Here is a 19,058-nt window from a genome sequence, read left to right on the forward strand (position 1 = left end):
ATAATGTTTGAAATATTGTTACACGGACTTTAAGGATTTGTCTTCATGTTTTTTTTGTAGAACAAGAAGAGGCGTGAGCGGCGAGATCTTCTCAGACTGCAGCTGCTGAGGATCTTTGAGCTGCTGGCTGATGCAGGTGTCATAAGTGACAGGTTAGTGTGGCACTAGTTTTCACATTGCAGTATTATTGTTATGTACTGTTTAGTTTGTGACTGTTGGGCGTCTCCCTGTTTGTGATCTCTCAGTACAAATGGAGCTCTGGAACGTGACACACTCGCCCTGGGCGCTTTGTTCCTGGAGTATGTGGATCTAACCCGGATGCTCCTGGAAGCTGAGAATGACAAAGATGCCGAGATCCTCAAAGACATCCGAGCTCACTTCAGCGCCATGGTGGCTAACCTCATCCAATGTGTACCAGGTGCTCGGAAGAGATTCCTTCTACCAGCTCAATTTTACAATCTTTTCTTATCAGGCCAGTCACTGACAATGCTCTGCAGGCTAGATTGATAAATAACAGAATATAGACTATAAATGTTTTACATTTTCTTTTACATTGATGCCTAATACAATCCACCTGTCCTTAAAATCTATTTGTGGATTGTGAATTATATAATAGGCTTCCATTTGGCTTGAGTTTGCATAGGATGGATGAAGCACAAGACTGTTGACATTGATCCTAATTTGGACAAAGCCCAGGGGGAGTAGATCCAAAAATAGTGCAGCTTGAGGACAGAGCAGGAAAGGAGAGGTGATGACTCATGGGTTGCCAAACACACACAAGTCCCCACTGAACGCTAATGGCTACTGATCTGTCAAGGGACATCAACACCTGATTATCATATTATCATCAAATCCTCTTAGTAGTTGAAGATACTTTGAGTATTTTTGCATATAACATATAACAGCCTTGTCCTCGTCTCTCTGCCCAGTGCACCACAGGCGCTTCCTGTTTCCACAGCAGAGCCTGCGACATCACCTCTTCATCCTCTTCAGTCAGTGGGCCGGCCCCTTCAGCATCATGTTCACCCCTCTGGACCGCTACAGTGACAGGAATCACCAGATCACAAGATATCAATATTGTGCCCTGAAGGTGAACATTAATCTACTGATCTCCTCAGAATCTTACATGTATTCATATTATCCCTTAATACAGCATAAAAATACATTATATTAGTGTTTTGATCTAACTCTCTTTACCAGAGATGTATGTGCCCTCATAGACTGTCCAATGTCAAACTGTCCAGTGTCTACATAATGAAGTGGAATTTGATGCAGTATGGCATACAGTATTTTATGATTGTACTGTAATACATTTTTTTAGTTGGTATTATGCCTGACTTTTTTTGATTTCAAACTAATACAAACCTGTGACATGTGCACGATTGTCTATTTGATAAATCTTCATGTACTCGATTCTTGCTCTTTTGGGTAATATCTTCACGGTTGAATGCACTTATTGTGAGTCGTTTGGACAAAAGCGTCTGGTAAATGAATGTAATATAATGCAGTGAAAAAGATTTAGTGAATATTACAAGACACTCTGCACACTTGTGAAAGTATAGGAGCCAAGTAGAACATTTATTTGCAATGTGTGCGTAAACAATCATTTGTGAAGCAGGATGTTGCCACCTTCTGCAGGTTGCGTGTAACCAGTATTTGCCACTCATTTTTTATGAAACCGGCCCCAGAATCACAAAGTGGTGCAGCATTAGAGAAAATCCTACCTCTGCTTGTCAAGATTGCTCTTTAAATGTAATTATGTTGTTTACATGGATGCTTCTCCACCCACAAGTCAAATACAAACTTGCTCCCTCCAGAAAATCTGCGGTGCGCCAACATTAGATCTTTACATTTCTCTCGTCCAACTGTTATAATTAGATAAAGCCAAGACCAAGACTTGTGTCACTGTTTTGCATTGATCTACTTGAGGGTGGAGCAGTGGCACTGTAAAGCAAAAGAGCGGAAAAAAGTAGAACTGGATAAGTTTATCTTCAGTTTTGTGTCGTGTTGTGTTGAAACATTTAGCATGTGAATATTGTTTACCGATGTTTGTTCTTCCAGGCCATGTCTGCTGTGCTGTGCTGTGGGCCTGTGTTTGATAACGTCGGCCTGTCTCCAGATGGATACCTCTATAAGTGGCTGGATAATATACTAGCCTGCCAGGATCAGCGGGTATGTTGCCAAAACTTAACCACTGTCCTGCGTTGAAACAAAGAACTAGCCCAGAACTAGCCCCTCCGGTGATAGCTTGCTTAAGCCAACTGCTGGCCCATTATCCAGTGTATTATCCTGTGTCAAATAGTGAGGGAGAGTTTTTCAAAATTTCATTTTTATGATATTGTCTTTGATACAGGATAGAACACACACTTCCTCAGAAAATCTGACTTAAAGCCTTCATGCTTTAATGACAGTATTATTATTATTATTATTATTATTATTATTATTATTATTATTATTATTATTATTATTATTATTATTATTATTATTGTTATTATTATTATTATTTTATTATTATTATATTATTACAACCTTTATTTAACCAGGAGTAAGAACAAACTCATTGAGATCAAAAATGTATTTTTCAAGAGTGTCCTGGCCAAGACAGGCAGCAGCATATATAACACAGTTGCAGACAAGTACAAACAGTTTAAAATGAGAAACAACATACATCAACAGTCAAAGCATCTACAGCCAGAAGTGGCTGCTTCCAGGTCATTTAAGATCACTTTAAATTTGTCACATGAGACAAATTCTTGGTCCTTTTGCAAAATTATTCCATGCCGAGGGAGCAGCATACTTAAAAGCCATTTTATTTAAATTATTGAAAAAAAACTATACAAAAGAAGTAGAGCTACTGGAATCAAGTCAATTTACACAAAATCTTTTTAAATGCAGTGAATTTCACCTCAGATTATCACTAAAGTACAATTGGGAATATAGAGAATCCTTCAGAAAATATAGATGTGAAATTGAAGAGGTGTCTGTTTCTGTTCCTGTTCCTGGCTCAGGTCCATCAACTTGGCTGTGAAGTCGTCGTCTTGCTCCTGGAGCTCAACGCCGACCAGATCAACCTCTTCAACTGGGCGGTGGATCGCTGCTACACCGGCTCCCACCAGCTCGCCTCGGGCTGCTTCAAAGCCATCGCTACAGTCTGTGGCAGCAGGTACAAAATCTCTCATCGGAATCCTCATTTCTTTATACAGTTTTTGTCCTGTACCATCTTGTTCTTTAATTCTCTGTCAGTTTTTTTGAGGTAAAGTTAGGTTATGATTTGCTTCATTGGAGTAGATTAGATTCTGTATTTTCAGGATTATTTAGATTCATTATCTGAATGATCCATGAATAATCTCAATGATAACTGAGAAAAAACACTGGTAAATTAGCTTAGACTTCAAATTGTCTGCTCTGTTAATCCTCTTAGAGCGCTCCTTGTTTGTCTTAGGTTGGCCTTCGCCTCCTGCTTTATCTCAGCAGCATTAACAAACGCAGTGTGTGGAACACTCAGCATAGATTTTCTTAATAATGGAACATGACTTCATAGTTATTATTGTCTCTGTCTTTCTTCATTAGCAGAAACTACCAAAGTGATATAGTAACGCTGCTGAATCTGGTGCTCTTCAAGGCGTCAGACGCCAACAGAGAAATCTATGAGATTTCAATGCAGCTGCTGCAGGTGAGCAAACATAACCGTGATCTGCTGTGCTGCTGTGTGGGTTCATGTGTTTACAGTCTGAAGTGACACATTTCCCCCTCTTTCTTTGTGCAGATTCTTGAAGCCAAGTTGTGCGTATACTCGAAGAGGATTGCGGAGCAAAAGCCCAGCAATATCCTCTACGGCACACATTGTCCATTGCCACCTCTGTACAGTGTCTCTTTGCCTCAGTTGTCCAGCCAGCTGGCGCGGATGTACCCTGAACTCACGCTTCCTCTATTCTCAGGTCACTGTTTCATTCATTTATGTGTGTGTGTGTGTGTGTGTGTGTGTGTGTGTGTGTGGCTACAGTAGGGTTAACCATGGTATTTAAGCCTGCTGTAATACTCTCATAGGCTTGTCATCTTCCCATGGTTTCCCACTAAATGCTGCTTCCTCCTCTGCCAAAGAAGCCTTCATCTCCCAGACACTTACAGTATCTGTGGACACTCCCACTGACCACAGAAACACTGAGAGCTTAATTTTGCTCAGGGACTCCCCAACTTCAAGTTGAAATCATATGCGGATCAGGATTAAACTGGCTATTATGGTGAAACTGAGTATGCAGTATATGTTTGATTTCCTTGTAGAATATAAACACCACAGTGCCCGCTGATTTTATTCTGCCTTGCCTTCCAGAGGTTAGCCAGAGGTTCCCCACCACTCATCCCAACGGGAGGCAGATCATGCTTACCTACCTCCTGCCCTGGCTCAGTAACATCGAGCTGGTGGACAGCGGCCTGCTGCTCCCGATCTTCACACCATGCACCTCCGATTATGAAGCTTCTGGCCGCATAACCAGCACAGGCTCATCGCACCAGCTGAAGGGCACCGGCTGGGGCTCCCTGCAAGCCACGTCTATGGTTCTCAATAACCTCATGTTCATGACTGCCAAGGTAAAGTCATTTTGGGGAAATGAAACGAAACGAGGCGTGGGCCATCTACGGTCAACGCAGCTAACATGATGCTGATGATGTTTATTAACCCCTCTGGTCAGTATGGAGACGAACTGCCCGGGCCAGAGATGGAGAACGCCTGGAATGCTTTAGTGAGCAATGAGAAGTGGAGCAACAATCTGAGAACGACACTCCAGTTTCTCATCAGCTTATGTGGAGTCAGCAGTGACACCACTCTCCTGCCATATGTAAGATATGTTATTCAGACAAGCTGGAACGTGTTGTATAGCTACTTGTCCCCCTCCTTCCAGTATCTCATGGATATTCTGTGATACGTTTGTTCAGATCAAGAAGGTGGTGATCTATCTGTGCCGGAACAACACCATACAAACCATGGAGGAGTTGATATTTGAGTTACAACAAACGGATCCAGTCAACCCTGTGGTGCAGCACTGTGATAGTCCTCCTTTCTATCAGTTCACTGCTACAAGCAAGGCCTCTGCAGCAGCTTCGGGTACATATTTTCACTGCACCGCATCTCACCGAACAGGATGAACCAATTTGTATTCTTTTTAACTGGAGAGATATTAACCAGGAAGTCACAACTGCTCCAGTGGAACCACTTGGTGGACATTACATTACTTTTAGTCTGGACAGATCCCAGTGGTGACTGTGCAGCAACGTTAGTCTTGAAGATCATGCTTGAACATACTGTAAAACATGAGTATCAAGCTCTTTTCTGGTTCAATTCTAGGCACCACATCGAGCGGCAACACTGTTGTTGCATGCCAGGAGAGGTTTCCTGACACAGATGATACCAAGGCTGTCAAGGAGAATGGGGAGAGGTATGGGAGACAATGAGATCTTGTCATTGGATGAATTACTGTACAGTATTTGCATTACTGATCATAATGATAGTTTTTTTTCCCCTGACTTCAGGCTTAGCCACATGATGCGAGCACACAACCGCCTGGAATCACGCTACAGCAACAGCTCAGGAGGATCATATGACGATGATAAGGGTGAGTATTTTCTTGGTACCAGACACCCAATGAAAAAGTGTGGTCGTCATGAATACATGAGCTGGCTTTGAGGGTAAGAGGGTGACCGGCATGATGTCATTGATAATGCATGAGCAATGCAGAGTTGCCTTTGGCTCTTCAAAGGCTTCTGTGTGAAGTGGCACTGAAATGAAAGTAGTCGAGCCCAGAGCTTCTGCACTGTTGCCAGTGACCCAGAATCCAGCTTGTTACACCCTCTTGGGCTGAATTAGTCTTGCTGACGAACGTGAGTATTGATAATCTGCCACCTCGAAATACATTTTTGACAACTATGCTTCTAAAATTGACGACCTCTGTAATAATGTTATATTGTGAGTAGTATTTAAATGCACACCCCGTGTCGTTTACCCACATGCCACCCATTTCCAGCCACAAAACATATTTTTTGTTGGGGTTTTTCTTACATGTGTCTGGTAGCATAAATGAAAACATTGTTCTGTAACCATTTAGGTGAACCACTGCCTCCCTACGCTGATTGGCTGATGGTTGTGATTGAGACCAACCAGCCCCATCCACTGCCCATGCCTCTGACTGGAGGCTGCTGGGCTCCGCTGGTGGACTTTCTGCCCGAGACCATCATTCCAAGAGGACCACTGCACAGGTTAGATCAGTGCTTACATTAGAGGAAAATGTGCCCATTCTGATTCTCGAGTCTGAAGCTGTTTGCAGACATGAACTCCGGAAAATGTCTGTAAAATTTGGTCCGGACATTATCGGAGTTTGCTGTTCCAAAGTAAAGCACGCGGCAGGAGATTGTCTGAGTAAGATGCGTTCACAACAGCAAGAAAATGTCCAGAAGGTTCAGCCGAGGAGTGGTGCCTGTGTATAGTACCCACTCGCTCTCCATCAATCTTCCGAAGATTGCTGTTGAGAACGTATCTTACTCACATGGACTCACTCAGACATTTTTCGAAAATGTTACTTGGAGCCTGGCAGGAAAAGTTCCGGACAATGTTGCAGCGACATTTGCATCCCCACATACAGCCAAAAAAATGTCAGAACCTCAGTACACCCTTTGGTGTTTATCATCATTTAACTGTAAATGAGACCATGATTTACAAAAGGAACAGCATGCTGTATTGAAGAAGACTTGAAACTCGAGATTGAGACCATAAACTCATGTCATAAATCAAGTGAGAAGTAGTAATTGTCTCATAGACCACTATGGATAAGGACCTATTTTTGCAACCAGTGGAGTCGCCCCCTGCTGGTCATTTTACAGAATACAGGTTTAAGCCAATTCCGCATTGGCTTCATTTTCCAAATCCGGTGACCTGGTGTCCTTTTTTTCAGTCTACAATCTCAAAGCTACTTATCTCCTCCAGAAATCTTGAGATAAAACTGCTGCCAGTCACAGTAATGGCTTTAAGGCGAGAACAATTCAATCAGACCTTAAATAAACTGCCACTGTGCATGTATTTGTGGATTAAATTAGATTCAGATCTGTTTTAAAGTGTGCCATATTTAACTAAGTGGCTTTATAATATGTGCGTTTGTTTGTTTCAGGTGTAACGTAGCAGTCATCTTCATGACAGAGATGGTGGTGGATCACAGTGTGAGAGAGGACTGGGCCATGCACCTGCCTTTATTGCTACATGCCCTGTTTCTGGGTAAGTTCATGCTGTAATTAGTCATACTGGAACTATGTAATTACGTGATTTGTACATATTTGATGCATAATCATGGCTGACTTTCTGTCACATTGCCATTGTTTTAAGTACGATTACACGATTTCAGTTTTTAGAGAATTCTGATTAAGTTGCTTTTCTGGTAGAACATCTTTTGATAACTTTCCACCAGCTGATATCAGATTTAATTTTCTGGAGACTCTGAGATTAATACTGTGAAACCAGGAGAGATGAGAGAGGAGAACTTGGAAATAGTCCTTGCAATATCTTAGACTTACTGACTGCTCTGTTACTGTCTCCAGGAATGGATCACTATCGTCCAGAGGTGTTTGAGCACAGCAAACGTCTCCTGCTCCATCTGCTCATCACATTGTCCTGTAACAACAACTTCCAGGCCATTGCGTCAGTCTTGCTGCAGACATGCGAGGTCAATGGCACCAAGACCCTCACCTGCAAACCAAGCCTGCAGCTTCATTGTTTACCTTCTGGTAAAAATATAAACCTTAAGTACTACTCACCTTTTTGACTTTGCTCAACTACTAATACATTCACGCTTTATTAAAAAGTTGAGATATAACTGGGTCCATTTGTCAGAGCAGCTTGGCATTTGACACGTTTCTGGTTTAGTATCTTGGACATCAGGAGGTAATCACTAACATTCCAAGTTTCTTATCAGGGGAGGAAATATTTTTACACTGTACCAAAAGCAAAACTGAGCACAGAGGACAGACATCAAAGCTCTTGATTAAAGCATTCCTCTCTGCTATTTTTATCCCTTTGCCCAATTTGGGGCCATCTGCTGGGGCTCGGATAGGCTGGTTTGGCTGCCCTCCTCCCCCCGCTGATAATTTTTTGCTAATGTCTAGACATTAGTTTTATTTTGGTCCATCTGACCACTTGAACACAACTTGCATGTTTTTTTGTTTTGTTTGTTTTTTCACACATGCCACACAGTGATAACACTGCTAAGGAGATCCAAAGAAAACATTCTTTTTTTCCCCATTTTTATTTTTTATATCTTCACTGCCATGATTATCATTATTATTATGATTGTTTTGTGTTAGTTTGTAAATTTACAAAAAGAAGGTTAGATATGCAGCAACTAAGTAGTGACACCTGACAGATGCCACACATGAAATAAATACTGTCAGAAGAAAAGTCCATTTTTCAAATTCCAGACATGTTCGAACACAGGTCATGCTGCTCCCTACATGTTCCCTTACTGCCAACTCCAGCCGCATGTTGGTGAAATGATTTAAAACATCCAAATGAACCGCTGCAACCTGTTTCTGATCATACACCTGTTCCTCTGTTGTGTCCGGTAGGTTTTGACTTCCTGCGGGAGTGTCAGACGTCTCCTGTACCAGACTCAGGTCTGAGTTCTTCTTCCACATCGTCCAGTCTGAGCCTCGGGGGGAGCAGCAACAACCTGCCTGAGTTCTCACAGGAGGTGGAGGAGCTGGTGGCCTCCAACAAAGTTGATGAGAAGACGAACAAACTCATTGAGTTTTTATCCACGAGGTACTCATTATGTACTGTAGTTGCCCTGTTAGAATAATTTCCAGGCAGCAAATGCAGCAATCCAGAGAATGTATTTTCACTTACAGGTCACTGGAAATATTTTAGACAATAAATACAAGATATGCAGCGAAAAGTTTCATAGATGTATCCAGAAATAGCATATCTGATACACTGATGTACTTTGTCATATCCCTTGATTTAGATTACCACCTAGTGGTGATGTATATATAGTGCAACAGATTATTTTCGATTTGATATTCAAATTAAGATGCTGCTTGTTTTTACCATGATCATTTGTAACATTGTAAATTTGAGTTTAAACTTTCATCTTGCAAAGTCTATAGACATTTTTATCATTTTATTTGTTTAAAACAGCTTTTGCTGCACTACTTAACAGAATAAACAGAAGCACATCATTCAGAATCTCCATGTAGACTTCATTTTGGTTTTTATGAGTAACTTGACTAATCTGTTGTTTTGTAGAGGGCATGGACCACTGTGGTGCCATGAAGACATTTCACCAAAGTGCCAAATATCAAAAAGCACCGGGCAGCTGACCAACTTCTTGCGACATGTGGTATCTGTGTTCAAAGAGTCCAAGTCAGGTAACACTTCAGTATATTCCCAACAGTAAATATTAATGAATTATACCACATAGCCCTGTCTTTAGCACTCAATAGTTCTCATTAATTCCATTTGGGGTTCTCCTCTTGTCAGATTTCCACCTGGGGCAGCAGCTAAGCGACGTGGCCCTGCAGACGGCCTTGTGCAGTTCATCACGTCACTACGCCGGCCGCTCCTTTCAGGTGTTCCGTGCCCTCCGTCAGCCCATCTCCGCCCGCGCTGTGTCCGACCTGCTCTCGAGGCTGGTGGAAGTCGTCGGTGAACATGGGGAAGAAGTGCAGGTAAGTGTTCTGCGTGGATTTCAGAGCATTGCACTTTAATAAGTTAATTGTTGTTGAGGGATAATCTATGTAATTCTTACATATTTTACACTGTGGAATTACAAACAGCAATACAATTTATGAACACAGCATTAAAACTAATACTCATCTAATAGAAAAAATCCAAGATCATCATTTAAGTGAAATCATCTGATCTCTAAACCAAGGACTTTCTGTCCATCAAAATTATTCAAATCCAAATGATGTTTCTTAATCTTGCACGCAGGCACTCGAACGAGTGGGACTGAAAATGTAACCTCTTTCTACTTCATCAGATCAAGTGGAGCCTTAGAGCCAATGACGGCATGCTTCATTCTCAACATAGTTCACAGCTACATTTTTCCTAGATATTAAATGCTTGGCGTTTAACTAAATACAAGAAAATCTCCCAAACTGCATCTGTGTCTTTTTCTCTCTTGCAGGGCTACGTGATGGAGGTATTACTCACACTGGAATCTGTGGTGGATAACTTGGCTGAATGTCTGAAGAACGGTGATCTCATGGCTATCTTGACGAGGTTTGTGTCTCCTCTTAGTACGGTATATATATATCAAAAGAGAACACATACAGCAACCTCAATTTATTGTTTGTTCAATTCCAGAGCCTCGTCTCCAGATTTGCTGACCAGTTTCAAGCTGCTGTCCAACAGGAAGAGCACAGGGCAGCTCAATCTTAGAAGAGGAGAGAGGAGCACACATCAGAGGAGCTCGTCTGTCCCCAAGAAGTTTGGAGAGGCGGACAGATGGTCGGATCCACCCCGCAGTGCTACGCTGGACCGTATCCAAGCCGGCGAACAGCAGGTTTTGTTTGCCAAGACCCGCTGCTTGTCCTCATCCAAAGACAACATCACAGACCCGAGCAACATCAACCACCCTAGCAACCTGTTGGCAACCATCTTCTGGGCGGCGGTGTCACTGATGGAGTCGGACTTTGAGTTTGAGTACCAGATGTCTTTGAGACTGTTGAACAAGCTGCTGGGCCACATGTCGCTGGACAAACAGGAGAACAGGGAGAAGCTGGAGAAGCTGCAGTGCCAGCTTAAATGGAGCAGCTTCAGTGGGCTTCAGCTGCTGCTGCTGAAGGGCTTCACATCCGTGTCCACCACGGACCTCACACTGCAGCTCTTCTGCCAACTCACACTGGTGTCACGAGTGCCTGTAGTGGACACATCACAAGCCATAGGTACGATGTAGGGACAGATATTGCTTTGAAGCCTGATCATATTAATGGTGATGCTGTTAAACTTCTCATACTCTAGACTCGCTCTTATATTTTTGCCAATATTGTTTAATTTCCGACAATTTCCATGGTAACAAAAAAAATAGGTGTCTATAAAATCTTTCGCCAATTACATTTCAGTGTATTTATCTCCATATATACATATATAATATATTTGCATGTGAAATACTTAATTGCTTTATTTATTTGATCCATTAGGTTTTCCCTTGAATGTCCTCTGCCTGCTCCCGCATCTCGTGCAGAACTTCGATGGCCCCACGCTATTCTGTCAAGATGTGGCTGAGAGAATAGCTCAGGTTTGGCTCCATTAACGTTCCTACACTGCAAATTGTTCTGTGCTTACCAAGATTTAAAATCTAAGATTTGGAAACATGAAATGAAATAGCTTGTTTTAAAAACTGTATTTACTTGTTTCTATCTTTGAATTCATAGTATATTCTTGAATTGATTATGAATATGTCTTATTTCTAGCTGCTACATAGACAGATCATTTCATTTGAATTAAGTAATTTTCTCCTTTAATTCAGTTTTATTTCTTCTATTTTAGCGTTCCTTTTATTTGCTGTGTATCCTCACTCAAAGATGATTATATATTTGCAAGCTATTATACTTTTTGTGCGTAGGTATGCCTTGAGGAGAAGAACGCCAAGCTCTCCAACCTTGCTCATGTCATGACTCTGTACAAAACACACTCATACACACGAGACTGCTTCTCTTGGGTGAACGTGGTGTGTCGATATCTTCACGAAGCTTTCTCGGACATCACCCTCAGCCTGGTCACCTACATGGCAGAGGTGTGTGTTGCCATATCACCTGATCTTTATGTTTGCTGAGCTGCAGTGAAAGGCCTGTACAGTAATTATTAATATAAAATGCTTCTGAAAAGGTGCTAGACAGATGAATGTTATTTGAATCCCCTTTCAACAGCTGTTGGTGAAAGGGCTCCCCAGTATGCAGCAGACCCTTTTACAAATCATCTACAGTCTCCTGAGCCACATGGACCTGAATGGAATTCAAGCCAAACCCTTCAACATAGAGGTGCTCAAGACAATTGAAAAGTTTGTCCAGGTGAGCAAAAATAAAACATACACCCCTGAACATGTGTCCTACTGCAGATAATTATTTTCTGCATGTAGTAACTATTTACCTTTGCCATTAATCATTTTTAATTAATGGTTGTATACATTTTTGACATTTCTGTGGTAACTTTCACAGTGGTAAAAATAAATACATATGGAAGTTCGATCTGATGTGATCAGTGGAAATCTTTAGCCATCATGCTCTGAGTAAGAGTGTTGTGTTCCTTGTTCCTTTTGTAAGGGTTCATGTGGGGGAAAAAAAGAAAAAAGGCTGTCGTGTGTCAGCGCAGTAAACTTGTAGACACACCCAAACTATAAACAGTCCGCCTTGCTGCCGCAGGCAAGGCCTCTGCTTAGTCTCACACTGAATCTATTATCCTTGCGCTTCCTACTGTAAGGAATCGGCCAGAACACCTCTGTCCATCGAAGAATGGATGACATTAAAACACACAGAAAGACATATGTGGTTGTTTATTTCTATTTTTTTCTGTGGTTCTGTTAAGGTTTTTTTTGTTCTGCATGGATGAGTGAATTTGTACATTATGTCCGTGCTGATTATAGACTGTCCATTGGAGGGAAGCACTAAATATCCTGAAGCTGGTGGTTTCTCGATCGGCCAGTTTGGTGCAGCCCTCAGCCCCACAAAGTGACCTCTGCTACGAGGACATCAGCCGTGTCTGGGAACGCTCCACCAAGGCCTTGCCCGGGAAAACTCTGGATTTCCACTTTGACATATCTGAGGTTAGAGACTCTTTCTGTGACTTGCTTTTTAGTGCAAGTCATTTCAAAGTCCCTGTTGCATGAGGAGAGCCTAATGCTAGAATGTTTGCCTCTGTATTTTTTCCCTGTATTTTCCAGGGTGTGGTGCTTGTTGAGGTTGTGTGGAATCTTTTAGAGCTTTTTGGAAAGGAAACATTTCTTCCCCTTCCTTAATGCTGACATTTCGTTTTAGCCAGATCTCCTGAGATTAGCTTGGAAGCTCAAAAGGTAAACACAATTAAGCCAAGCAGTGCAAAGCTTTCAAGTGATGTCAGAGATACAGTGAGTGCGGTGCATGTGTGGGAACTGGACAGGGAGCTGTTTGTGTTGTTCATGAATGGCAGGAAATGATGTCAACTCTTTGCTGCCGTCCTTTGTATGTGGCTCAGCCTTCTAGTGGACAGCCTACAGCATGTGTATTCAAACTTGAGACACACTGGACAAAACACTGATAGATCTTAAAATAGCCTGCTGTTTATAGACTGAGTGATAAAGCAGAGGAAATGTAGGATTACTGCTTCGTGAATCTGGAATGCCAAGTGGAATAAAAACTGCGAACACTGGTCATTTGGCAGCGCTAGTGGGACTGCAGGAGCAGCCATGGAGCCCGAGTCATGGACTGACTGAGCAGAGAGGGAATTTCTCTTCTTGCCACTTTTCCTGAGTCGTCCAGGTTTCTGTTTGCACATGTCTGTTTGTTTGTGTCCATGCTGCTAGACACCAGTGATTGGTCGGCGTTACGATGACCTTCAGCGTTCTCCAGGCCAAGATGCGAAGAGCAGGACCACAGCATTGACCCGCAGCACCTCCTCGACCTCCTCTGGATCCACGGCCAACAACGTCCTGGTGCCGGTCAGCTGGAAGAGGCCCCAGTCTTCTCAGGTAAGTCTCTACAATTCTTCCTGTAATCATGCTGATAATTTGAAGGGTGAGGGTTGAGGATATATAGAGTTAGGATTTTATTATTAGGACGCCAAATCACAAACTACACTACACTAGACTAACCCTTTTTTCTGAATATTATATCCGTATAAGGACCACATTTGGATATGGTCACAGACCCATGCTCAGAATCGACATAGAGATCATATAATACCAGCAGTGAATGGACATGAAAGTGTAATGTGGTTTTAGTCAAACTGAACTGTGAAATGTTGTTTCAAATATTTCAAACTACTCCTACCCTCTACAGAAAAGAACGCGGGAAAAACTGGTGGATGTTTTGTCTCTGTGTGGACAAGAAGTCGGGCTCAGAAAAAATCCTTCGGTAAGATACACTACATTGCAGCAGTGCTATGAATTTCAAAACTATCCGTGTTTTGGGTATCTTGCATTCAGAAAATTAACCCCTTGGCCCTGTCGGCTGGTTCTCTATAGGTGATCTTCTCCAGTTGTGGGGAGCTGGACCTCATGGAACATCAGCCCAGCCTGGTCTCCTCCGATGATGGGACCCGGGAACCAGACAACATGGATGACACCACTTCAGAGCAGCAGTTCAGAGTCTTTAGAGACTTTGACTTCCTGGATGTGGAGCTCGAAGATGGAGAGGTGAGTCTAAGGGCCTCGGAAGTTTTTAAAATGGTGGTAAAGAAGCTCATTTATCCTCCTTCTCACCTCCGCTCATGATGTACAAATGTATAGTAAGAGCAGGAAGAAAAAACCTGTCTGACAGTAGTAGTCTTTTCCTCTGTGTTGGCTCAGGTCTGCCTTCTCTGTGTAATGGAGTTTCTTTTTTTCTGTCTATTCTCTTTGCTATCTAGGAGCTACAGGTAAGTTTAGTCATGTTACATTTTCACTTGCTGTGTTTTTTTTAAACGAGTGTTTGCTTGTGCAGATTATTAAGTGGAGTGCAACACTCAGGGTAAAAAGTATGTGTGTGTGTGTGTGCATGCCATGTACTTTACAAAACAGATTCTGCAATGTCCATGTGCTGTAAGAGAGATGTCCACTCAAAGTATTAGAAACACATAAACATTACATATGATTAATTGTCACAGTGAAACCGTCACCCATGAAATGCATGATATCATGAGGCATCCACCACCAGGATCAATTACTTTTTTTATCTGCTATATAATTATATCCTCTTCTGATTTAAACAGTGTTTAATCATTAAATGTGGTTATTAAGACAAAACAAGGTCATGATATTTAACATTTTGACTTACCATTACTGCACAGGAAATGAGTGGCTTGATTTTCATCACTGATCATTTTCAACATATTTGCACATTACAAGTACTAGACTTTTAGTCTACATATATCTCTGACTTGTAAATCCCAGATGGGATGATAGTGCCATGAAGAGGCAGAGTAGAAGAAACTGAAGAAACCATCACACCAAAATTATTATTTATACAAATGTTAAAAGCAATCAAATAATTTCTGTCAAACTGACAAAAATACCACAGTGTTACAGCAATAACTTTGTTGCTTTCTTTAAGTTGTTAAATTCAACACCATTCGTGTTGCATTGTTGAAGTTATGGGTATGTTTGTGTTTAAGTATATCCTACGTAGTCAAACTTAGAAACCACATTAATAAATCTTGTATTTTCTGCAAATTGGTGCTGTAGAAATAATATACATATTTAACAACCTAAATGTCTAAATCTGCACACCAGAATAGTCTCAGATGTTTCACACAGACTGAAAAGTAAAATAACACCTGGTGTCAACAAAACTGCCATACAGGAAGTTTTTTAAGTCAACGGCACCACTTACAAATAGAAACTTATTTGCTCAAGCAAAGGCCTTTGCTTTCGAGGGAACGTGTGAAGCTAATCACTCCAGGAATTCTCCATTGATGCTTCTTGATGTGGAGCTTTGGTAGAATGTGGAAGTTGGGTGACATCCATTCGTCGTACTGTATTTTAAACAAGAAATACAATACTGTGGCTATTTTGTCAGTAGCTTTAATTAAGTGTCTATGTGAGGACGCATTAAAGGGTCCACATTACTGTGTCAAAGCTCTGGTTTACATTGTTAGTTTTAAGGCTAAAAACCTGTAGACTGCTCCCTTGCTGAACCTGCACTGCATGGGTTTAGTGGAAATGTGTGTGTGTGTGTGTGTGTGTGTGTGTGTGTGTGTGTGTGTGTGTGTGTGTGTGTTTGTGTGTGTGTGTGTGTGTTTGCAGTAGAGAATAGAGAATTTCTGCTTTTTGGCACTTGTTAACTTAGGGCATTGTCTGTTGCAGGGAGAGACTACGGACAACTTCAACTGGGGTGTGCGGAGACGCTCCATGGATAGTCTAGACCAAAGTGACCTGCTGCCCCTGGAGGAGAGTCAGCTGTCCAGCAGCATGCCCAGCCTCAGCAAGATCACCCATGAAGACTCAGACGAGTCGTCCGAGGAAGACTCCCTCAGTGCCAGCCAGATTCTCTCCCACTCACAGCTTGTAAGTTCGCTTTTGTTTCTGTGCAAGTAACTTGGTCATAATGAAGTGAAAACCTAGTCGTTTTAGCCCAGTGGCATTGAACATGTTGTACTTGTGATTATCAATATGAATATTGATGTCTACCATTATTCTAACAAAAAACATTCAACAAACTCTTGACACCCTGCACACTTCATGAGCTTCCCTCTTGTTCCACCTTCACTATGTCATTGGCAGATAACCATGGCATTCAGAGCACATTCATGCTCCCAGTGGGATAAGGCCTTTTTGATTTTTATGACCACATAGCTTTTCTTCTAATGTCCACCTGAGGACCAATATTTTACAACTCAAAAATATAGTGTCAAGTGGTAGTGGGGCTTTAAACTTTTGCTCCTACATTTGTCTTGTCTTTGTCAATTTCTGGTATAACATGACCAGTGGCCGTCAAGCAATATTATCTAAAGTTTGCGGAAACTATGGTGGCAGATGGGAAGCCCATGTGTCCATGCAGCTGTCATCCAACTCCTCTCTTGTTTCTGATTTGTCAACCACACATGGTAGAGTCAGTTGTGGAATTTGCTGCCTTTAATCCATAATTGGACTGAGGTGTGTTTCTAAATGTTTATAATGGTACATGTACTATTATTTCTCAACAAGTTTAACTGTTATATGTCTCTTTTCAGATTGTCAACATGTCTCCAACAGCAGAGATCTGTAACATGGACTCTCCCTCCAGCTTTTTTGATTCAACTCCATCTGACTCAACTCCTCTGAACTCCAAAAATCCTAGTTTCGAGGTCCAACTGCCAGAGGACTCGAAGCCGCGGGTGAATAAGGGCTTCAGAGTGTCTGAGATTCTGGGAACTACTAATTCCTATCGCAGCTCCCTACTAGATTTCTTTTCTAATCTTGCCAAATAGGAACTATTTGTCTGCATCTTTTCTTGTGAAATGTCCTGGATGTTATATGTGCTTTGGGTTCAAGTCTATGTTAATTACTATTTTGTGGCGCTGTGACTTTTCTACATTTCCTCTCTTCGGAGTAGAGCATGAGTCAGTGTTTTCTTGTTATTTCAGTAGCTGCATGCTAAAGGAGAACGACCTACTGTAAAACCTGCAAGCTGGCATTCCATAACGCTTTGGGCTATGGTCTAGTTTCTGCATTACATTAATGTTCCAGGAATTTGTGCAGGGATGTTAGGGGGGTTGTAGCCAGCCATAGAAAAAAAACTTTCTCTTTCTGCGTCTGTCTGTTTAAGGCAATGTGTATACCTATTGCTTCTGTGAGGGTGGCTCTGAGCAACAACTAAAAACTCTCGGCATGTGGGAGGTCAAGAAAGGTTTACACATTGCCTGTCCCAAAACCTGCGTGTGCAGGGCCACAATTTTGGCTGAATTAAATGACATTTAATCAAATGAATTGGCACAATTTATGCACACAAATTTTACCAAATAAACGAAAACACTACAAGGAGTGTCCATAGGGTCCCATGGCAAGGTTAGTGCGTCCACTTTACCCACAAAATGATTTATTTGACAATTGAGTGTGACAGAGGGAACTCATTTCAGAATTTCTGTTGGTAATAACATTTACTGCTTGTTGCCTCATGGCTTTTTATGGCTTTGGTATTTTTTTTTACCAAAAAAAACATAAAACAAAACGTGTACCACTTGCTTTCTTTTAGCATAAGATGTCACAAGAAGACGAAGACACCAATGTCCGTGAGGATGACCTCTCTCTCTCCATCAGTGAACTGCCCCCGGAATTTCTCTGTGGTGACAGTTTGACAATGGACGTGGTTCACGGCGATTACAAAGGCGAACTGGACCTTGACAACTGCTTGCCTAGGTACATGCTCACAAGTTTTTCTCATTAATTAACAAAGTTCAAATAAAGTAAAAATCACATTGCTTTATGTCCACTCAGTCTTGCCGAGGAGGAGAGAGACGACATGCTGGAATCCCGTTCTTCCCCGCCACCGTCACCTTTCTTCTCCGCCATCCTCGCAGCTTTCCAACCAGCCGTGTGCGACGATGCAGAGGAGGCATGGCGAAGTCACATCAACCAGCTTGTGTCTGACTCAGACGGATCCTGTGCAGTCTACACTTTCCACGTGTTTTCTTCACTCTTTCAGGTAGTGTGGCCTTGTAGCTGGCTGGCTGGTTGAACTGAACAATTAAAACTGGAGGGTGCCAGGATTAGATATCTGGCTGATTAACCTTTAGAGAAAGAGGCTTCCTTACACAAGAGGCCTGATTAAGTGCAAATAGAGGGCACAAGGCTTTCAGCTTGAGTCATTAACCAAATGTTGTCCACTTCACTGACCAAAGCTGACAGGGGAGGATTTCAGAAATGATGACAGAATGTATGTACTTTAAATGACGTGGGAGTGTCTGCGACGGCATCATAGCCAACCTGTTGCTTTGCTTTGCAGAGTATCCAGACCAAATTCTGCTCCCTGACCTGCGACGCTGTGGGTTACCTCGGTGGCGGACTGAGGGGATTGGGATCAAAGTTTTTGAGGTCTTCTCAGATGCTGACATCCTGCTCAGAGTGCCCAACACTGTTTATTGATGCTAACACAGTGAGTAGTGTGACATTTTCCATACATTCTCCAATACATTTTTTGAACATGACATATCAGTGGTAGTTGAACAAATTTAACAGGAAAACTCTTCTCTTTTTTTTTTAAACAGATTATGTCCTATGGACTCCTGGAAAAAATGAAATTCAGCGTGTTGGAACTTCAAGAGTATCTTGATACTTACAACCACAAAAAGGAAGCAGCCGTCACTGTAAGGAGATTATATACTGTGCTTTCCAGTCTGAATGTCACCTGTATTATGTCACCGAGTTGTTAAC

General features: G+C 42.0%; 1 protein-coding gene across 8 annotated transcripts in view; it reads left to right on the top strand.

Annotated features, from left to right (window-relative positions):
* LOC118299073 (protein furry homolog) overlaps window positions 1–19,058 on the top strand; it is a 50,277-nt gene that overhangs the window by 28,077 nt on the left and 3,142 nt on the right. For 4 of the 8 annotated variants that reach the window (XM_035622469.2, XM_035622463.2, XM_035622466.2 and 1 more), the window contains exons 25-58: window positions 61–152; window positions 246–418; window positions 930–1,090; window positions 2,062–2,172; window positions 3,009–3,163; window positions 3,571–3,673; window positions 3,767–3,938; window positions 4,331–4,587; window positions 4,689–4,835; window positions 4,933–5,101; window positions 5,342–5,432; window positions 5,527–5,609; window positions 6,099–6,249; window positions 7,155–7,258; window positions 7,579–7,764; window positions 8,602–8,797; window positions 9,281–9,402; window positions 9,515–9,702; window positions 10,164–10,258; window positions 10,343–10,923; window positions 11,179–11,276; window positions 11,604–11,774; window positions 11,908–12,048; window positions 12,621–12,800; window positions 13,536–13,700; window positions 14,011–14,085; window positions 14,196–14,366; window positions 14,579–14,587; window positions 16,014–16,214; window positions 16,880–17,023; window positions 17,881–18,044; window positions 18,123–18,330; window positions 18,631–18,780; window positions 18,893–18,991. In XM_035622469.2, the coding sequence (XP_035478362.2) occupies window positions 61–152; window positions 246–418; window positions 930–1,090; window positions 2,062–2,172; window positions 3,009–3,163; window positions 3,571–3,673; window positions 3,767–3,938; window positions 4,331–4,587; window positions 4,689–4,835; window positions 4,933–5,101; window positions 5,342–5,432; window positions 5,527–5,609; window positions 6,099–6,249; window positions 7,155–7,258; window positions 7,579–7,764; window positions 8,602–8,797; window positions 9,281–9,402; window positions 9,515–9,702; window positions 10,164–10,258; window positions 10,343–10,923; window positions 11,179–11,276; window positions 11,604–11,774; window positions 11,908–12,048; window positions 12,621–12,800; window positions 13,536–13,700; window positions 14,011–14,085; window positions 14,196–14,366; window positions 14,579–14,587; window positions 16,014–16,214; window positions 16,880–17,023; window positions 17,881–18,044; window positions 18,123–18,330; window positions 18,631–18,780; window positions 18,893–18,991 (5,313 nt within the window). The remainder of the gene's footprint in view (window positions 1–60; window positions 153–245; window positions 419–929; window positions 1,091–2,061; window positions 2,173–3,008; window positions 3,164–3,570; window positions 3,674–3,766; window positions 3,939–4,330; window positions 4,588–4,688; window positions 4,836–4,932; window positions 5,102–5,341; window positions 5,433–5,526; window positions 5,610–6,098; window positions 6,250–7,154; window positions 7,259–7,578; window positions 7,765–8,601; window positions 8,798–9,280; window positions 9,403–9,514; window positions 9,703–10,163; window positions 10,259–10,342; window positions 10,924–11,178; window positions 11,277–11,603; window positions 11,775–11,907; window positions 12,049–12,620; window positions 12,801–13,535; window positions 13,701–14,010; window positions 14,086–14,195; window positions 14,367–14,578; window positions 14,588–16,013; window positions 16,215–16,879; window positions 17,024–17,880; window positions 18,045–18,122; window positions 18,331–18,630; window positions 18,781–18,892; window positions 18,992–19,058) is intronic. The other 4 variants (XM_035622464.2, XM_035622467.2, XM_035622465.2 and 1 more) reach the window with 3 other exon arrangements.

This window comes from Scophthalmus maximus, chromosome 11 (genome assembly GCF_022379125.1).
Source record: "Scophthalmus maximus strain ysfricsl-2021 chromosome 11, ASM2237912v1, whole genome shotgun sequence".
NCBI classification, from domain to species: Eukaryota; Metazoa; Chordata; class Actinopteri; order Pleuronectiformes; family Scophthalmidae; genus Scophthalmus; species Scophthalmus maximus.